General features: G+C 44.1%; 1 protein-coding gene across 2 annotated transcripts in view; it reads right to left on the reverse strand.

Moving 5' to 3' along the window:
- NID2 (nidogen 2) overlaps positions 1-21,201 on the reverse strand; it is a 62,149-nt gene that overhangs the window by 873 nt on the left and 40,075 nt on the right. For both annotated transcript variants that reach the window (XM_035260521.3, XM_009006025.5), the window contains 9 exons: positions 14,207-14,326; positions 13,190-13,423; positions 9,267-9,488; positions 8,479-8,648; positions 5,796-5,925; positions 5,110-5,281; positions 2,161-2,318; positions 871-994; positions 79-191 (listed from right to left, as the gene is read on the reverse strand). In XM_035260521.3, the coding sequence (XP_035116412.2) occupies positions 79-191; positions 871-994; positions 2,161-2,318; positions 5,110-5,281; positions 5,796-5,925; positions 8,479-8,648; positions 9,267-9,488; positions 13,190-13,423; positions 14,207-14,326 (1,443 nt within the window). The remainder of the gene's footprint in view (positions 1-78; positions 192-870; positions 995-2,160; positions 2,319-5,109; positions 5,282-5,795; positions 5,926-8,478; positions 8,649-9,266; positions 9,489-13,189; positions 13,424-14,206; positions 14,327-21,201) is intronic.

Genomic DNA, 21,201 nt, shown 5'->3' on the forward strand with positions numbered 1-21,201 from the left:
CAGCAGGGATAATCAAGTATCTCATATATCCCTTCTTTACCCTGCTAATTTAAAGGAGCATCCTAAAGCATGTTTTACCTGTTGGGCAGTAGGGGTAGACCACAGTTATCCCGTAAAGGTGAGATCGCTGTTCTGGGAGATACTCATCAGTAAACTGGCCACTGTCTTTATTTACTGCTACAACACCATCCCTGTTAACAAAGGAAAAAAAAGTGAATTTAGGGAGAGTCATTTACTAGATTAAAAAAAAAAGGCCAGCTATGAAGAGTCAGTTTCAGTAGAGGAAAATTTCTGCCAGCCTTCTCTGTCCAAGGGGTGATGCTAAAGCCACACTGAAGCTTGAAGACCACTGCTCTAAATTCATTGTTCATTGTAACTGCATGTTAGAATCACATCATGATCTATCAAATTGGATTTGTAGGCCATGGGGTAAAGGGCTTAGATTTTAATGTTCCACAGTTGAGAACTAGTCTAAATAGTAGTTCTCGGTCTGTCAGACAACATGTCCACAAATGTCAAAGAAAAAACCAACTTAAGCCCTATATCTAATACAGCTCATGCTATCACTTAAGGGTAGTCTCTTATTCTCTGAAGAACATATTTAGATTAATATGCTTCCTTTTTAGATTATTTATCAAAAACCTTTGCTACTTTTAAGCTATATGTGAGCAATACTGTTCAATTTCTGGGTGAGGTGAAAGGATGAAAAGAAACATCCTTGAAGGATCTTATCTGCCAGTGAGGAGAGGTGATGAAACAAAAGCCTCAGAGGGCTTAATTAGGAAAGTCACATACTGACTTTTAAAGCAAGTGGCATGTTCTCTGAAATAGTTGGCCTTTTCAGGCTTGACCAGAATGTGTGAGGCTCACCTCCTCCAGTCCGTGTGGTAGAAGTGATCTCCATAGCTTACAATGCCAAAGGGGTACTTGAGGTTGTTTTGAATGACACGCCGTCCAGTTCCATCAGGTAATGTGCACTCCAGTTTTTTGGTTCCTTTTAAAACAAACGGAGAAAATGAGATCATTTGACACCACGGAGTAATAAGCTGCTTTGCCAAAAATGATAGTGACAGACTCCTCTAAGGAAACAAGGGAAGAATGGGAAATAGGATATTTTACTTCCATTGCAGTCATAGGTTAGCAGCAGTAAGTTGACCCGGTCTATTACTAGACTCTAAGTTTGTTGGATAACATTCCAGTTTTTAGTAGAGATTCAAACTTTCAGTCCTTTTTTGGAAGACAGGATTGCATTTACTGAAATCTGGTAAGTTTCTGCCACAGTAGGGCATTAGACATAAATATTTTTATAATTTGTGTGATTTCAGGCCTTAGCTTATAAATTATAACATCCGGGTAAATACTTGCCCTTTGTAAGCAATGTGTTAACCAAAATTCTTACATATTTTAAAAATATTTTCTAGCTAGGAAGAAAAAAGCAACTAAAATGGTAAACAGCTCATACTTGAGTGTAAATGAATCAGTCTTAAAATTTTTACAGTAGCTATTTCAAGTTTCAGATTTCTCATAGAGCCCCAATTTAAATTTCAAATACTTTTCAGAAATCTAACTTGTTTTACACAACTGGGTTATAAAGGTAACCTATCTGCATTATAGGCCCTTTTATTAGATTACAAATTCTTCAAGAACAGTTTTTGTATTCTTAATGAAGAACTAGACACACAGCATTTTTTTCAATTGTGCTGATAAAAGCAAACAAATGTGGGTTGCTAATGCCCAGGTCATTACGGAAGGAAGCCACCCTGCTACAGTACTGTTCAAAGAATGTCCTTAGCTTTATAACAGATGGTTATAGTGATCCTCTTCCCCACAAGAATAGTTTCTATTCATTGAAGTTTGTCAATTCAACAGTGGCTAATATTTAACTGTTAAGAATATGCCAGGCACTCATGGTCAGGCAAGCAGTACAAACTGATTTAGGCTTCCTTCCACCCAAACCCAAGAGAGTTCATTTTTAAGACTCATTTAAGAACAGTATTTAAAAGTTTACAGACAAAAGAAAGGAGATTATGTGCCATACTGTTATCAATATGTTTAAACCAAAAGATCTAAGTGTTGGGATTTGATTTTATAGTAAAATCTGTTAGTGCTCACACTCATTTAATGAGGGGTTTTCTATTTACATTCCATCGGTAGTATTACCTGCATCTGCCCAGCAGAGCAGTTTGGAGAAAGAGTCAAAGGTTAAGGCATTGGGTAATCCAATGTCTGTATTGATCAGAATTCTTCTGTTTTCTCCATCTAAAGATGATGTTTCAATTTTAGGAGCTTCTCTATTCCAGTCTGTCCAGTACAAGTTGCTGTAGATAAATTAAAAATGAAGATTATAAAAGAATAGCTATGTAGCCCATGGTAGGCAGCATCTAAACAGCCCCCAGTGATCCCCATCTCCTCATATATTACAGCCTTAAGCAATCCCCTTGCGTTTGGGCTGCATTTAATGTCTTGCTGCTTCTTGTGAAGAGCATATAGCAGAAGTGATGGGCTATCATTGCCAGTATTAGGTCTCAAACTGGCTTCTGCCTTAGGTGCTCTCTCTCACTCCCTTTGAGAGAAGCTGGGTGCCATGTTGCAATCTACCCTATAAAGAGGAACATGTGCCAACGAACTGAGGTCTCTAGCCAACAGCCCTCAAGGACGTGAGTCCTGCCTATGGCCCATTTGAGCATGCTTGGGCTGTCTTCTCCCAGCTGAGCCTGGAGATTACTGCAGTTTAGCCATTACCTTATTGCAGCCTTGCAAGAGACTCCATGCCTGGGGAACTCAGTTAAGGCACACTTGGATTCCTGACTCCCAGAAACTGAGACTAAATATTGTCTTAAGCTGCTAAGGTTTGGGCAGTTTCTTACATAGCAGTAGGTAAGTAAGTACACACAGCCATATTCCACTTTTACCTGCATCACAAGGTTTTCTGATTATTATAACTATGTGGAAGAAGTCATTACTAAGTTCCTGTCACAATCCCTGCCTCCCAGATACCCCTGACTCAACCGACCCAACTCCATTGGTTGAAATCTTGAATTGGATCTTGGGTTTACAATAGAAATACAGCTGTTAGGCATGGCTTTGATAAAAACTATGGAACTTGAAGAGATGTGGACCAGGGATTTGAGAAGGAAACAGCTGTTACTTTCTTCTGCCAAAAATACAATTTGGTACTTGCTGAAGGGGAATCTCGATTGTTCTGTACCTGGCACCCAAGGATGGAAACATTTTAAGTTAAGCACTTTACCTTTTAAATGCCATGTTAAAAATGAAAGATATTCCTAACAGATACTGACTAGGAAATAATATGGTCCTGTTAAGTGGAAACAGGTTATTATAAGGGAACAAACAGGTTTATAAGAGCAGAAATAATTTTGAAAGCAGTTTCATAAAATGCTATTTTATAAAAGCTGTAGAAGCTTGAATAAATCACTTGAGCTACAGAGAACCTCAGTGAGAGGAGAGAGGCGGAGAAAAGCTGAAAGCAAAAGCCAGAAAGCAGTTTCCACTTTGTGCTAAGGTGGAGGTGGCCAGAGAGTGAAGCATGTGTATCATTGTTTCATGCCTTCTGATCAATCTCCTCCCCAAAATGATTTAATACCATTGAAACAGTACATCCAGAACAAGCTGACACATATTTGGTGTAAATTATTTGGGGACTGCCAGAGAAAGAAGATTATAAAGGTGAAATCTGTAGAAAGCAAATGAGAAATATCCAGGAAAGCTCGACAACCATTCTGCTAAGCAGTTGTGGGAGATTTAATTACATATCTTATATTGAAATCTGGTTCAAGGGGGATTTTCTTTTCATTAAAAAATTTTAAAGTCCTTTAGCATTGTCTGGATAAGAAAATCCTATTTTCATCTTTAATCTCCTCATAGCTGTGTTGTGGATTTCAGCTTAAAAGTACACATTTTCCCCAGACCACGGAGATATGACCAAGGTATCATTGCTCACAAAATGGCAGCTCTCCCATTTTCAGATCAAGCACCCAGAAGTAATGAGGGGCTGGGTACAGTAGCTCACACCTATAATCCCAGCACTTTGGGAGGCCAAGGCAGGGGGATCACCCAGGGTCAGGAGTTGGAGACCAGCCTGGCCAACATGGCAAAACCTTGTCTCTTCTAAAAATACAAAAATGAGCTGGGTGCAGATGGTGTGTGCGTGTAATCCCAGTTACTTGGGAGGCTGAGGCAGGAGATTCGCTTGAACTCGGGAAGCAGAGGTTGCAGTGAGCTGAGATTGTACCACTGCACTCTAGCCTGGGCGACAAAGTGAGATCTTGTCTTAAAAAAAAAAATGCCCTTCCAAATGTCAGAAAGACAGGCCTAAGCCTATAGAACGTTTTTAAGAGGGCTATTAATTCCTGTGGCTAAGTCGATGGAATAGAGAAAGATACACCTTTCTCTGTGTGTAGAACCCTAAGCTTGGAACCATCTTTGAGGCTCTGTACTAAGTATTTCAGAGTCAAAAAGCACTTACCTGCAAATTAAAGCTGAAGGTTTGCTTTTACTGATTTGAAGGGCATCTGGGAATTTCATTTGGTAGGAACTCCACTTAAATATGGCAAGAGTTTCTCAAGGTATAAAAATTCTCCCTGGTTCTAACAAGTACGGAAACACTGAACAAATCCTGTATATCAAATTTAATGACCTTAGCAGTTATCACAGACAGGGAAAATGTTTCTTAATTTCTGCTGTAGTAACACGGAGGCATCTGGACTTTGGTTAATGTTACTTGATGGAGGTCAGCCCTACCGTGGGCTTCAACACTGGTTTATAAATGTGCTGCTGAAGGAGTCCCACCTCACTTCCAGCTAAGTGTCATCTGAGGCCTTGCCTGACCCAGAGTAGCCCCTAGTTCTCACTACTATTGTTTATATGCAGTCTTATTTACTCCTAATAGAATATAAGTGCCATAAAAGAACAGACCTTGTCTTTTCCTAGAACAGGTCCTGACACCTAGTCGATCCTTAGTAAATCTTTGTTACATGAATGCATTTGAGCTTTTACTCTCATTCTGGCCTTCCCCACATTGTAATTAAAACCCAAGGGCTTCACAGCAGGATCTACAGGTAAGAGGAGAATTAGGGGAGCCCAGCTAACCCTCGGATTGGATCCACAGCGATGGCGCGGGGATTCACCAGATCTGTGTGGAAGAGGACCCTGCGCTCAGAGCCGTCCAGCTGGGCCCTCTCTATCTTATCCAGGACACTGTCCGTCCAATACATTGTTCTGCGGATGTGGTCGATGGCAAGTCCTTCGGGGCTCATCAGACCTGGAAATAAAGCAAAGTCAGGACTGGAGTGTGTGCACAGCCTGGAGGACAAACCAGAAGCAGAAAGATCTGTTTTAACAGCTTGTGGGGGAGAGGGGACAGGGAAACAAGGCCCAAGTGTGTCTAAGTCCCAAGAACCAGGTTAATAGAGAAACAGGTACTTTGTTACGTATCCTACCTCTAGCTGCTTCTAGACTAGCAGACCTACCAGCTTGACACCAGGTGTCCACAGTGCCAGAGGAAGGCTGAACAGACTAAGGCCACACCCTGAATTCTGACCATGAATCCTTTTCTTTTGAAAAGTGCTCACACTAGGAATCACCTATTTCATTCCATATGTATGAAGATGTTTGCTTACAGAGAGGCTGGTCTTCATACAGCTAAATAAAATGACTTGCCTAGAACTTAACCTCCTTTAGTGAAGAAAAATCGAGGGGAAGACTAAAGCGTAAAATAGACAAGTGACTTCATAGACTCAAATAAAATGTGGACTCTGCTGAGTTAAGCTGCTGACCTGAATTCACAATTGTCTCAGGCTCTGCTCCCAGTTCCAGACTGACACGGCTGATTGTCCGCCCAGTAACATCTGTCCAGTACACCATCCTCTCCCGGCAGTCGTAATCAATTCCCACAATGATGGAACCCTTTGTGTACCAAATCATAGAATTAGAATAATGAGGTTGCATTCACCTTTGTTCACAGTCAGCTGCCTTGCTCACGCACAGCTGCAGTAAGCAACCCTGCACTGTGATCCTGCAGGCAGCACAGCAGAGTGGCTGCATATGTGGGCGCTTGGGTCAAACCCAGGCTCAGCCAGTTATTAGCTATGTGGCTTTGGGCATTTAACCTCTCTATACCTTGTTCTCATTTGCGAAATGAGGCCAATAGTGTACCTGCTTCATATGGTTGCTATAAAAATTAATATAAATGCTTACTGTATACCAATCAGAATTCATAATAGCACCTACTGAAGGGTTTACTGTATTGGTACAGTAAGCCCTTATGACTGATGGTTAAGCCTTCAGTAATTAGAGTGCCTTAAGCAAAATAAGTTATTAGCATTCTACTGGGTAAAAACTAAATCCTTTCCCAACCAATATCATCAGCACTTTTCAAAGAGCCTTGATAAAATTTGCTACTATATGCCAACAAAATCTACTCTCCCTTCCTCTATGAATGTGAAGAGATCTTTTCTTTATCTGAAGTGCAATCACTTAAACTTCTGCCCCTGACTTGGTTACATTCTGCATTAAAGTGTAGCCAAGTACAGTGACTCATGCCCGTAATCCCTGTCCTTTGGGAGGCCAAGGCAGAAGGATTGCTTGAGCCCAGGGGTTTGAGACTGAGCAACAAAGTGAGACCCCGTCTCAAAAAAAAAATTAACTGGGCATGGTGGCATGCACCTATAGTCCCAGCTCCTCAGGAGGCTGAGGTGGGAAGATCGCTTGAGCCCAGTAGGTCACGGTGCAGCAAGCTGAGATGGTGCCATTGCACTCCAGCCTGGGCCACAGAGCTACACCTGTCTAAGAAGAAAAAAGTCTGCAATTTGTTGTGTTAAGGAACTAGGGAGCGGTGGTCCTCCAACCTATGGCTAGTGAAGTCTCTCCTCCTTCCTTATTGCTAAATAACTGACGGTCTTTAAAAAAGAAAACAAATGCTGAGTCCGTTGTTTTTCCTCAACTCCATGCAGAACTTGCTTCATTTAGTTTCCAATCCAGGCTCCTGCTCTGAGAAACCCAGCAGATGTGCAAAGCCCACATTCAGGGGTCATCTGGCTATCCCTGAGGTCACACCAGTTCCTGCCTTGCCTAACAGCCTCCAGGGGCTTGGCTTCGCTTATGCCCCCTGGGAGAGTAGTCAGCACGAGAAAGATTATGCAAAGCAGGATTTGGCTCCTGTGGAAAAACAGGCAGCTTATATGCGGGGACCTAAGGTCAACTACACTTTTATTTGAAAATTAAAATTAAAAGGTCATTTGTCCCAGGCAAGAGTACACATTCAAATGAGTTTCCATTAACCTGGGGAATAATGGGATTCATAAACCCATGTCATAATCTCAAGGTTAGAGAAAAAGTCCCAGTTTAAGTAAATTAAAGTAGGCACAACCCATGTTCCATTTCTCTCACTTCTACTACCACTACCATCACCACCCTGTCCCCGTCAGGGGCATGTTCAGAAAGGCAGTCAAGCCATATGACTTGAATAAAAGAGGGTTAGCTTAAAGTGATGACAACTTCTTAGTCTCTACCTCTTCCAGAGAAGGTTTTACAAAACAATGTGCGAGTCCTTGGGGGAGGGGACAGGACCCCTTGAATCTTAAAAAGGACACATCTCTTCTTAAACACTGGCTTCTAGGCTTTTCTGGAACCACATAAGTAGTGCATTAACAGAAGTAAATATAAACATGAACACCATACTATTCTCACAGATAAGCAAGTGCCTGCACCATAAGTTTAACAATGAAATTAGATTATTTCCCACTGTCAATGCCGTTCTAGAGCGCCAGCTTCATCTTTCCGCATTTTAGAAAAGAAAACCCTCTCCCCAAAATGGGGTGCTTTGCATTAGGGAGACTGCTGACTCAGGAAGCATCAAGCATCCCCTGGGGAAGGCTCTGTCCACTCCTCTCCCAGTGTCACACACTCCAAGTTTTCATTTTTGGTGTCAGGGAAGGTTAGGAAAGAAGTGGGTCAAAGTGGCAGAATCCAGGCGAGAGGGAAGGGCTGCAACAGTGAGGCAGTCATTAACTGACTTCCACTTGGGAGACCCCAAGAAATCGCAGAGACCACACCTTGTGGCTGGGCTAGTCCCCCTGTCACTTTGACTTCCAGGATTTCTATGGAGACACTGTGACATGAGAGAACCCTGGTGACTTAGGGTAACAGTCTGTCCATTTTCCCTTGGATCACCATACAGACTCCACATCCTGGCAACTCGAAAGTTCCCTCTCCATACATCTGAAACCGCATGAACCAATGAGAGAGCACAGCCTTGGTCAGTGACAGGTAACTCCCAGCAACAGAGAGCCCTGGTTCTGTGGTGGTGGCTTCGGGCCCATTCCAATGGGCTGCAGCCCAGAAACCCTCCAGGACTTCCCTGCACCAGTCCATTGCACTGCACCAGGGCCTGTGAAGTGGCTCCCACTGGGAAAGCTGCGTAGCTCCACCCGCCACCCCCACAGGGGAAATCCACTTTACATGCAGAGACAGCAGGGTCTTGGCTGCATCTTTCTGAAGCCTGGTTCCATTGAGGGGTAAGTGGCCGATCTTCTGGCCCTGGGTATAGAGCAGGAAGGTGCCCACGGATGGAGGGGTCACGTCTGGCCGGGGTGTGGGTCGGACTGTGGGTGGAGCGACAGTAGGTATACCTGTGGGATGGAGGGTGGGAGAGGAGGAAGGGGAACAAGGGCAGGCAGGGAGACAGGAAGAAAAGTTACTTTCCCAAATACCAGAGCCTCCAAAAATATCAAAAGTTCTTCACCCTATCCAGATGTGCTCCAGATGTTCTTCAAAAGAAATTCTAATTTCTAGGGTTTTTATTAAAGGATCAATTATGTAAATCTGCCATTTACTAGGGAAGAAGACAGCAAAACACTTCCCTACTTCCCTCAGAACAAAGCAGAACAGGTTTTTTTGTTGTTTTTCAAGAGAGGAAAAAAAAACACAGAGCTAGTATTGTGTCAGCTTCTTTTTAGGACTCCAGAGTGACATGTGTCCCCTGTCACCCTGGGCTGGGGAGGGGGAGTAACTGCCTACTGAATGAGTTCCAGATGTTCCAATTATGGAAACTGCTAATGACAAAAACCAGACACCAAACGCAAATTGGGATCTTGCGTGAACCAGATTATAAATCAACATAGCACATAGTGACTTCTTTCATTAGCCCTGGTGACCCCGCATGTCCCCCCACTTCACCACAGCTGACAGCATCCCTAGCAAAGGCCTCAGATGCAGCTGAGGGGAGCGGGGGCCAGCCTGGTGCTTACACGCAGGGGTGATGCCTGGCTGGGAGCGTGTTCCCTGCACCTCTCTGCCATCTTTGTCCACACACCAGCAGAAGTCACTCTTTCCATGGCACTGCAAGGGGACGAAGTGGCCCAGGTCATCACACTGGGGCACGTACTGGTCGTCCCGGGGGCTGCCACCATAGTGCTCCAGCAGGTTTTCCCTCCAGCGCTCACAGACGGTTGGAGGCCTCTGGGTGGGCTCTGAGCAGATGGGGAAGAGGAAAGAAGAAAAAGCCTTTGATTGTGAGCCAAGGACAGAATGCAAAATGTAGCTCGAGATCCCACACACCTAGCCTCCTGGCCTTCCTTTTCCTACTGTCCAGGTCTCAGCCAAGCCCGTGGACACCCAGCTTGGGAAGCAAACGTGTTCTAAGTAGTTCTCTACCATGGGAATCAGAGATCATCTGATGCTTCTTTTTTGCCAGGAGGGTCTGTCATCAAGACCCAGCCACATCAAGAAAGAACAAGGAGAGAGATCTGCAGTGCAGCTGCCTCAGCCTGGGAGGAGGCATAATCTCCCTCTGGCCAGGAGAGGCCCACAAGGCCCGTCCTGCCTGCACCTGGGACGCCTCTGCTGACTGAGCACTTTTGCGGGCGATCCTTGAGGAATCAGTGGCCCCGGTCATGCTTAAAGCCAATTTGTGTTCTTTCCCCACTTGCTTCCAGTTCCAGGACCTGGTGGGGAGAGGGCCATCTTGAGACGGGACAGTGTGTCTTAGAAAGTATTTGGAAAGCCCAGCTATGCCACAGCACCCTTCTGTATCTATCCGTTGGAAAACTGTATGGAGTAAAGGTAACACCGAGTGGAATTCCTACTGAGGGACAGCAGAGGTGGTGGCAAACAGCTTCAAAGTGGTTCTTACATAGCCCGGTTTCCAGAAGTGCTTTAGCCACCCTGTGCCTGCAATTATCTCAAAGCTGAATCTTCCTGCAGGCTCTAGCTTCCTGCCATGTTGCCTTTCCCCTTCTTTCTCCAGCATCCTCTCCTCTTGTCCCCTCCCTCACAGTTCTCTCCAGGCTAAAGTCCCACTGGCTTCGGTTGCAAAGCAGTTTCCTCCCAGGCTGCTTCCACAGGGCTATTGAGGCTTTGTCCAAAACACGGTGGTGCTGAGAAGACTCTGGCTGCAGCAGATTATTGAGATAACTTGTTCATTCATAATAGGACTACCTAAAGGAACATCAACGGAGGCGCTTCTCCTTCCTTTCTAATTCCTGCAACTTAAAGCCTATGGTCTGCAGAATCACATAGCCAATAACCCTACTTGCTACCACCACTTAGATGTGTAATAGAAATGAGAAACTAACAGAAACTGAGCCCCTGCCTTCACCATCAAACCAGCTCTTCCCCTAGTCTTTCCTATATGAGTAAATGGCACCTCCATTTTTCCTCTGCCCAGACCTGATTACCCTTGACCGTCCTTTCTCTCACCATTCACATCTGATACATCCAAAACTCTTTTTAACTGTGCCTTCAGAATCCACTGAGAATATCTTTACTTCTCACCACTCTACCCCCCTCACCCTGGTCAAAGCCTCATCCTCTCCCTGGGATTTCTTCAACAGCTTTCCCACTGGTTTTCCTGCTTCCACCCTTCTCTGCCCTCTCTCTCTCTCCAAAACCAGTGTAAACTCAATTAGCAGCAGCCAGAATGGCCCATTTAAAACACAGAAGCATTTCATGTCACTCCGCTCAAAACCCTCCAATGACTCCAAAGAACAAAGCTGGGAACCTTATGATTGGGCTCCAGCACCTGCAATTCCTCTGGGAACATGGAAGACTGTAATGAAGTTGTCAGAGCTCAAATCCAACTAGCTTGACTGGACGACTCACCAGAGTTGGGGGAAAGCCACTGCCGTTTAGTTGCCGCTATAGCTCATGACCCATGGAAGGCAAAGCTCTTCTTAAGACCCCGTGAAGAAAGTAAGACTCTGACTTCTTCACCCAAATGGGTCTCAAGGAACACAGAGAGGGAAATGCTACTTCCTCAAACACTGCACGATTCCCTGGAGAAGTTCCCAACTCCAACCCTGCTCCACATTCTGAACTCCAAGAATCCATTTTTGCTTTAAGGGACCACCCTGTGCTGTGTGTCTGCATTCCAAACAAAGAGACGTGCCTAACTGCTGGGAAAGGGGTGTCTCAAATAACTCATACGGGGGCATCCCTTTCATTCGTTACTATTTGCAGCTACTTTTCAACCCGACCGTGGATTTCTTTCCCTTCTGCTTCTGGTTGGCAGAGGTTTAAGTATTTTGAAATCCTGGGCACAGAGCATCCTCACCCTCCCTCAAGCTGACCCCATCACACAGATGAGACCAGTCAGAGACAGCAGCCAGGGCCGAACCAGCACCAAGAGAGGAGTGTGGGCAGGAGAAAGTCCACACAATTTTCGTCATTGACTGCTCAGTCTCTTGGTTCCCCTTTAAATCACTGTCCTTAACACATGCTTATTTTTTTTTTTTTTTTTTTGAGACGGAGTTTCACTCTTGTTACTGAGGCTGGAGTGCAATGGCGCGATCTCGGTTCACCGCAACCTCCACCTCCTTGAAGCAATTCTCCCGCCTCAGTCTCCTGAGTAGCTGGGATTACAGGCACGCGCCACCATACCCAGCTAATTTTTTGTATGTTTAGTAGAGACGGGGTTTCACCATGTTGACCAGGATGGTCTCGATCTCTTGACCTCGTGATCCACCCGCCTCGGCCTCCCAAAGTGCTGGGATTACAGGCTGAGCCACTGTGCCCAGCAACACATGCTTATCTTAATAAATTTAATCAAATTCTGAACCATTCCCCAAAGGCACCCCCAACCATCTGATTTCTTCAAATCCCAGATGGAGTAAGAACCGAGACATTTCAAAGAGAAGGCATGAGGGAAATAGAATTTCTTTGAACTTTTTTGCCCCTTTAAAATCTCTTCCTAAAAATAGAAACAAAGAGGGACTATGGATCAAGCCATTACCATTTTTACCTATGTGGATCTGGGAACCACTAAGTCCTGGCCATAACAATTAACATTATTAAAAGGATAAAAAAAACCTATTGGTAATTCTCCAGTTCTTACTCTCACACATTAAAAGCCAAGAGTAGTATTTATGGAACCCTTCTTGATAGTAAAAACGGATCTTTGGATAGCAAGCTGTATAGGAATCGTTATGGCTAAAATGGTATCAAGACAATCTGCTCTTCATTAAATAAAATTCTTCTGTAATAACTAAGGAAAAAAGTTTTACCTATCCCTGAATAATTCAACAAGGAACAGAAAGTTGCCTTATCTGCCTGCTGTTGGAATCGACTGTGAACACTTGACCACCACGCCCCACCCAGATGGTAGCAGGCATGTTCTCAGATTGAATAGGCTAACAAAAGCCAGAAGCCTGTGCCTCTTCAGAGATGGTGGGCTAGGCTAGAGAGGGCTGAGACTGTCAGGTTACAGAAAACTAGCTGGATCCACCGGCAGGTGTCATTTTTCTTATTTTTCCTACTGATACCAACAGGCTTCATACCATTTCCTATAATTCAGAAGGCAGAAGTAAGCGAGATAGTAAGATAGGAAGGCAGTTTTCCTTCTGGACAAAACACCAGTCTGGCAGATCTTCTAACTGTCAGATCGCTCTAAGCTGCCATAACAGATCTAGGGTAATGGTCTCAGTTGACGTACATATGCAATCTCAACTTCTGGTTTGTACTGGACAAGGTCTAAGAGGCCACTGTGTAGCAGATCATATGTATCATGTATACATATCTCTATGTCCTTCTGACACAAACATGCATATATGTACGCACTATCATTCCAGTCTTCCCGGAGGAAAGAGGCTATGAAGAATGGTGAATCGTCCTGTGCTTGTGTGGTCTACTCACCATCAGTGCCATTCTGCTCCTTGAGCCCCAGGCCTAAGCTCACCTGGTGGTGGTCCACAGTGAGGTGGGGTGGAGCCAGGTGGAGTTTGGGTACCAGGAACTTCATGACCATCAGGGTCCACACACCAGCAGAAGCCAGTGCTGCCATGACACTGTAGGGGCAGGAAGTTGCCCCGCTCATCGCACTGGGGGATGTGAAGCCGGGCCCCAGCATAGGCATACTGGGCCTGGGCATGGCGCTGCTGTTGCTCACAGGGTGTCAGGCCTGGGGCGGAGTCTCCCAGGATCAAGGCAGAGGAAGACACAAAAGAGAGAAAGAAGGCAATGCAACCCATTCACTTAACCAGTCAACAGCATGGCATGGAAAAAGTAGGAAGATGCTGGGATTTTGGAGCCTGAGATTCTTATTTTATAATACCTTGCCACTATTTACCTTGTTTTTCCCCAGTTCTTCCAGTTCATCCCATAGGTCCCTATCTGGCTCTAAGCATAAAGCAGCCCAGTGCCTCTGTTAGCCCTATTGTCATCTGCGGAAAATGAGGGGCAGCTATGCCATTCACTCCAACATCCCAAGAGACTCTGGAGAAAACAAGCCAAAGCCCGTTCATACCCCAAGGCCGAGAGGTTAAGTCTGAGAAGCTGCAGGCTAATGGCAGTCATGAGACTGCGCCAAGCTGGCCAAGCTCCTCTAACACAGTCACCATGGGCTTACTCCTGGCTACCAGAGCATATGGCTCCTGTTTAATAAGCTTCGACTCAATAGTTCATCCAAATTGCACTCGTCAAGGTCAAGCAGATCACTAGGGCAGTTAACCAACTAGAGCTGCTATGAGTGGGAATGATGGGTGGGTCCTCTTCTGCATGCCTCCAGGAATGCTACAAATCAGTGAACTACCAGTAAATTAAGCAGCAGGAGGTAACCGAGTAAAAAAATCCAAAGCCTGAAAAATCCCCCAACTAAGGCTTCAGACCAGGCTAAATCAAGAGTGGGCTGTCACAGAAAAATACCCTTGAAGAAGCTAAGAGATTCATGTGTCTAATCTGGTCCTCCGACTCTTACCAGGTAGGCACTGAAATCCATCCCCATGATACCCAGGTTGACAACGGCAGGAGAAGGAACCAGGAGTATTGTAGCAGGTAGCTGCAGGGTGACATCTGTTTTCTGAGCATTCATCTACATCTGCAGAGGTCAGAAACAGGAAGACAGGAAGGAAAGAACAACCATGAATGACTTCACTCACACAGTCTGTGCTAATGCATGGGCTCTGTACGCGTGGGTCAACATCCAGTGAGGTGTCAGCTTCAGAAGACCTTTGAACATGAGCAGAAAAATGCTGGTAAGCTTAATAGGAAAAAAAAAAAATCAAAGAACATGTGAGTTAACACATTAGACAAAACATGTTCAGTGTAGAAATCAAATGGGTAGTCACTCGCAGGAAAAAAACACACACACACACACACACACACATCCTAGATCGTGTTTGATGGACAGTGAATTCCAGGAAGTTGTTACCTTTCAACTAACCTTTAGACTGTAAGTCATAAACTTCCTTTCAGCAATGCTGCAAGACAGACAAACATATGCAACAATGGGTTTTGTTCTTCCTTTTGGTGTTGGCACCATCTCCCTGTAACATTCATCTACAGATGCAAAGGAGCCAGATGAGGCCCCATATATTTTCCATCTAAGCAGCACATTCCGTCTCGCCTAATCAGGGTCTTACTATCTAGAACCACCCCCTACCTTCCATTAACCAGGTATTTTCTTTACTTTCCACTTTTGGAAGAAATATAAGAAAAAAATATTATCTATGGTTTTGAGGCAATACATAAGAAATGAAAATCCTAATTTGCCAGGCCTGTCAGTACAAACAATTTAGGACCCTACACTTTCCACACAGCACCATGAGGATTAACTTTCACCATCCTATTTCTCAAAACTACAAAATCCTGACACTTCAAACAAAAGCCAACTTATATTCCTTTTATTTAATGAAATCCACATATGCTGACAATAGCAAGTCGCCCCTAGCCCCCACAGAAAATAAGAAACTCTGAGAATTTAATGGTTAAAACTAACATTAACCAAGGGATGAGATAAGCTATCTTAAGAGATGAGAAATCTTTCTGAGGAAAAGGAGGATAAACGAAGGGTGCAGGACTGATTCAGGCTCGGCTGAAAACAAAGCAGTAGTTCCATCCATAATAATTACCAAAACTTTCTTTACAATGTGTGAATAGAAAAATAAACAAACAAAATGTGGAATAGTGTGATCAGTGGGAAGCCTAGAAAATGAGAGTGCTGCATCAGTATGATACAGCCCATGGAAGAGACACATCAGCCTGGGAAGGCAGAGATTTGAAGTTCTGAATTTGATGTGAATGGGTTGGGAACAGGGCTAGCTTCTCACCCAGCCACTCATGACCCACATGGAACCTCTTCTAGGGTTACTTGCACCACCCTTTGTCCTGACCACGCTGTCATCCTCTAATAACTAATGTGCTTTCTCCAGTACCACTAAGTACACACACTGGGCATTAAGCGTAAGGTGTTTTGTTCACTGGAGAGGAACCTCTTACATTATAATTAGAAAATAAGCATTGTGCTCATTCTCCGTCTCTGGGGAGTTTAGTCAGCATATATAAGTTCTTTGGAGTAAAAAAAAAAAATTCTGAATACTCAATGCAACCTAGAGAGGCTCCACCCGGGTGAGTGGTTGGCTTCCCTGGGTATCATCATTTCATCTACAAAGTCAAGAAAGGGGATATCAATTCGACCACAAGGGTAGAAACAAGCTAGGTGTTCTGGTTGACTCCTCAGTTACCCAAGAATCCACCAATGTTGTCATAATAACCCTTGAGCTTGGCTCTGCCTCTTCAAATGGACAACTGAAATGCCCAGCTGGGCAAAACTGGTGATCATCCAATACTGGGATGTAAAACTAGCTGTAACACCAAAGCTGTAAAAATTAACATCCAGCCACATGCAGGAAATTAAAGCTATTCACAATACACATGCTAAAAGTACTTCTAAGGGTAACAGGAACCCCAAGCAATGACAGGAAGCAGGAATTCCTGAGACACAGGGCCTATTTCTGGAGCCCATAGAGCAGTTTCTTATTGTTAGTTTTGAACTAAAGAGAGAGGGGATTCCCCAGAACTACCAAATAAATCACTGATGTGCTCAGAACCTACGGCCTAGGAATTCTGACTAAATCTGAAAGGCCAGCCTTCCTCCCTACAGATGCTTTTGGCATCATCAAAGATACTGAAGTTTTGGGTAGACAGAAACTATTATAAATCACCAACAAGGAGGAGAAAGTCCCCAGAGAGAATGAAGATATCACAAGTGAGAAATTCCTGCCCCAAAGATTAAGGCTCCCTGAATCACAGTCCTGACTCTTCCTTGGAGGGCCTCATACCATGATACAGACTAGAGTCCAGCCAGCTGCTCCAGGGCCTGAGCATGCACAGGACATCAGATGTCAAGAGAGAAAACATGGAAAGACTTTCAGCCCCCTGGCAAGGGAGGAACTTTCTTTATTGTACCACTGGAGAAGGAGGCCACTGCTTATGCTTAGTAATTACTAGCAGGGGTCTGTAGGGATTGCTAGAAAGAAACATTCAAGAAGTAGTAGAGCCCCTTTATCACTCAGGTAACGAAAGGTAGCTTAATCTCAGTGCCATCCTCCACTCTGTCATCCATTAAGCTGGTAGAGAACCTGTTTGGAAAATGTGATATAAATCCTTCCTTTTGAGTTCATGCTTTTGTACTTCAACATCCTTCTTACTGCCCTAATGCTGAGCAAAACCAGCAGGAACTGCCTGATGATAAACCTAACCACTGGCCTCAAGTTCGCCAGTCTCCCACCCCTTCACCACTGCTCACTTGCCTTTGAGCCCAGTGAAATTTCCTGGCATCAATTAACCTCAAATCCATCCCATATCACAATAAAGGCTTTAGCCCACAGGCCCCACTCTCTCTCTACTCCATCATCTGTTCTGTTCAGCACCCTGCTGATTGTACCCCTGGGTGGCATGTGGTGACCCCACTCCAGACCTGTGAGTGTAACAAACTATTTCCTTTCAAGCTTCACCCTTGTCTCCTCCTGTAACCACACTGACTTTACCATACCATACCCAACATTTACCTACATTTTTGGAACAGGACACCTGGCCAGGCACGTAATGGAGATTATACTTTCATTATTTAAAAAAAAAAAAAAAAGAGGGAGAGAGAAGCTAGGCCAGGCATGGTGGCTCATGCCTATAATCCCAGCACTTTGGGAGGCTGAGGTGGGTGGATCAATTGAGCTCAGGAGTTTGAGACCAGCCTGGGTAACATGATGAAACCCCATCTCTACAAAAAAAATACCAAAATTAGCTGGGCGTGGTAGTATGCACCTGTAGTCCCAGCTACTTGGGGGGCTGAGGTGGTAGGATCACTTGAGCCTGGAAGGTTGAGGCTCCAGAGAACTGTAATCACATTCTTGCCCTCCAGCCTGGATGATAAAGTGAGACCCTGCCTCAAAAAACAAAAACAAAAGCACAGAAAACCCCACAAAGAATAATGTCAGTGTGTTTACCCTCAAGCCCCTCCTGAGTAATGATGGCTCTGGGTAATGGGCCATCTGTAACCCAGCTTCCTCCACTCACACTTGCTCCTCCTGGGAAGGTCCCAACTCAAGACAATCTGCTTTTGCACCTGGACGAGTCACAACAATCCAAAAGGACAAACATGCCTGAGAAATATCCAGCTCACACCAACACACATTTGAAATCACTCCAGATTGAGGGAAGTTGGAAAGGAATTAACTCTACTTGGATAAAATCCTTCTGGCTAGTGACTCACACCAGACTGAGAACCCAAATCCAAGTGCGGCCCTCTCCAGGGAGCTGGGTTTTTAACAAACTGTGGCTGGAGAAAAACCCACACAGCCCCTTATTGTTAGTTTGATGGAGGAAAAACATGTGTACTTTAACAATGCATATTTCCCACAAAATAGAGCCTCTAAATATTTTTTGGTCACTGAGACACAAGTACATTATGGAATGCCTTTAAGTATGCACACATACACATATTTCTATATTTATTCTTCAAGTTACTTTCATGATTAACCTAGCCTGATTTATGCATGGGTCTTTAGGAAAATTGCCATTCATTCTCTCCTACCGCATAATATGAAAGTTTAGAAGGCAACCACATGGTAAGTGGCTGTGGGAGGCAGCCTCTAAGGCCCCCAATGATTCCTACACCTAGGGATATTCATGGTCATGTGTAATCTCCGCCCCTTTAGTAATGTGCTTTTAATCAATACAATAAAGCAACATTGAAGGGATGTCATTTTCGTGATTATGGCTTCCATCTTTCTAGCAGACTTTCTCTGGCATTAATAAAGTAAGCTGTTATGCTGGAGAGGCCCAAGTGGCAAGAAACTAAAGGCAGCCAACAACCAGCAAGGAACTGAGGCTTTCAATCCAATGGTCCCTCAAAGAACTGAATCTTGCCCAGAACCATGAGTGGATCTTTCCCTAGTTAAGCCTTCAGATGAGACCACAGACCCACCAGACACTGACTGCAGCCTTGTGAGAGATCCTAAAGAATCCAGTTGAGCCATTCCCAGGTCCCTGGCCACTGATATTAAATGCCTATTGTTTGAAGCTGTTACATTTTAGGGTAATTTATTATATAGCAATAGATAACCAATACACTGGGGAAGCACCTGATGGGTTGGCATATTTTAGGTTTGTAGGCTTTAGAGAGAATCCTAAAAGGTAAAGAACCAGAGATAAAATAGGGATAATTGAAAATGACAAAAGTAGAGAAGGCAATAAAAACAAAATGACGATAGTTAAAAATTCCCAATACGGAAAAGTAGCCAATTTCAGAGCCCTAACATGCCCTTAGAAGGTAATCAAAGTCTTGCAGGACAAGTAGAAGAAAAAAAGAGGGAGAGAATCCTCATTCTAGAAGCGATCAAACTGGGCAGCATCTAATCTAATATTCTTACTAACTCACCACATCTAGGCTGAAATTAATATCAACTTCCTTGCTTTTAATCAGAGGGCTAAGGAACTAAATATTTTTAAAGCACCATCTCTGCTGACCTGAGCAGCCAGATGTTTAAATAAATTCTACAGACAAGATTTTTCTCAAGGAAGTCTCATTTCTTAGAGCTGGTACAAGGGTTAAACCAAACCAAATGATATATTTCACAAGAACAGAAAAGCAGCATTCCCACTGTCAGACTTTGGTACCTCCCCCTGAATTCCATACCTGTAGAGGGTATCTTTAAAGAGTATATCTATTACAGATATATTCAATGTTTTCTCACCAGTATATCTATTACAGATGGAGCTCCTGGCTGGTTAAGTGGGACAAACATCTGTGAATTACAAATCTACCTCATTCTAATTGGGAAATACTCTTTATCTAGAGCTAGGGGTGTTTATTCAAGAGGTCCATAGTCTTCTTACATTACTGGGCCTAACACCAAGACACACAGGAATCCCAACTGAGGGTTACCATCTGTATTAGTCAATTTCCTGTTGTTTATAACAGACTATCTGAAACCGAGTAATTTCTAAAGGAAAGGAATTTATTTCTTATAGTTCTAGAGGCTGAGAAGTCTAAGGTCAAGGGGCCAAATCTGGTGAGGGCCCTCCTGCTGGTGGAGACTCTCAGTAGAGGCCTGAGGTGGTACAGGACATCACATGGTGAGGGGGCTGAGTGTGCTTAGATGCTATTTTAGGTAGGTTTCTCTTCCTATAAAGCCTCTAGTTCCCGTCCCATGATAACCCACTAATCCAACAATAGGGGCAGAGCTCTCATGATCCAATCACCTCTTAAAGGCCCAATCTCTCAATACTGCCACAATTGCAATGTAAGTCTCAACATGAGTTTTGAAGAAGACTCAAGTCATAGCCTCAACTTTTACTACCACCACCAAAGATATCTGTTTAGGAAAAAAAAGGCGGGGGCTGGGGGGTGGGGGGGTGGGGAGCTGAACTGAGCCATGGCTTTGGATCAGTTCAGCATAGATTGCATTCTCAAGAAAACTATGCAGCAGAGCTTCTGTACAGCACACGTGGAAAGAGTAAGAATGAGGCTCAGACACCACCATGTAGCCTGCCCCATCCAGAGAGAAGTGGAGGGCTGAGCTGCTGTCACAGTGACCTCCGTTCTGTCAGTTACACACGGCCTCAGCCTGCTGTCCCCTCAGCCCATCCTGCGGAAACCAAAGGGAAAAAGGAATGGAAGAGGGATAAGAACCAAACATCTGCTGAGGAGGAGGGAGGCTTGTGCTATTTGGATCTGGTATAAAGCTCCCAGGAATTGCAAAGCTACTCCTTAGCAAATCAGCTCAGTGGGCCTGGGCGCATGGTGGCAGATGCAGACAGCAATACCATGAGCAGGGGAAAGTCTGCCTTTCAGGTTCATGTTCCCCAGCAGGCCCTTTCCCATTACAAATACTTTTCCCACCATTCTCTTATCCCCAGTGTGTCATTTTACCATGACTCTATGTGTGACTCACATGAAACTGAGGTTCAGTCTGATCACATACCACAGGGTATATTTGGAAAACCTTTTGTGGTTTAAGTAGATTTACTGAATGATTTCGATTTTAAAGAACTCTTAATCCTAGTTTCATGGACACTTATACTCAAGAGTTATGTCTATCCTTTAAATAACAGTCTCACACATTCTAAGTTAAATTGCAATGGCCAGACTTGCAATTGGTTTGGTGCTTTTATAAAATACTACATTAAATCTTAAAGAAGTTAGAATTCTGGGAGAAAAGTTTTGATATGTGTGTCTTTTTATATGTGTGCAGTTCTCTATTTTGAAAGAGAAGAAAAATTAGTAAGAATTATAAATGTGTTTAGAAATGGCTTAAAATATCACTTAAAGCAGAAAAGCACAAACCTAAGTGTTGACTTCAGCAATTAACCAAAGAGACTGAAAGATAGAGACTGCCTAACAGGAAGGTATGCAACTTTCCCTAAATTCTTCCAGCCTACCCTGGTTCCAAAGAACCAAGGTTAGAAGCTCCT

The sequence above is a fragment of the Callithrix jacchus genome, chromosome 8 (assembly GCF_049354715.1).
Source record: "Callithrix jacchus isolate 240 chromosome 8, calJac240_pri, whole genome shotgun sequence".
Taxonomy (NCBI): domain Eukaryota; kingdom Metazoa; phylum Chordata; class Mammalia; order Primates; family Cebidae; genus Callithrix; species Callithrix jacchus.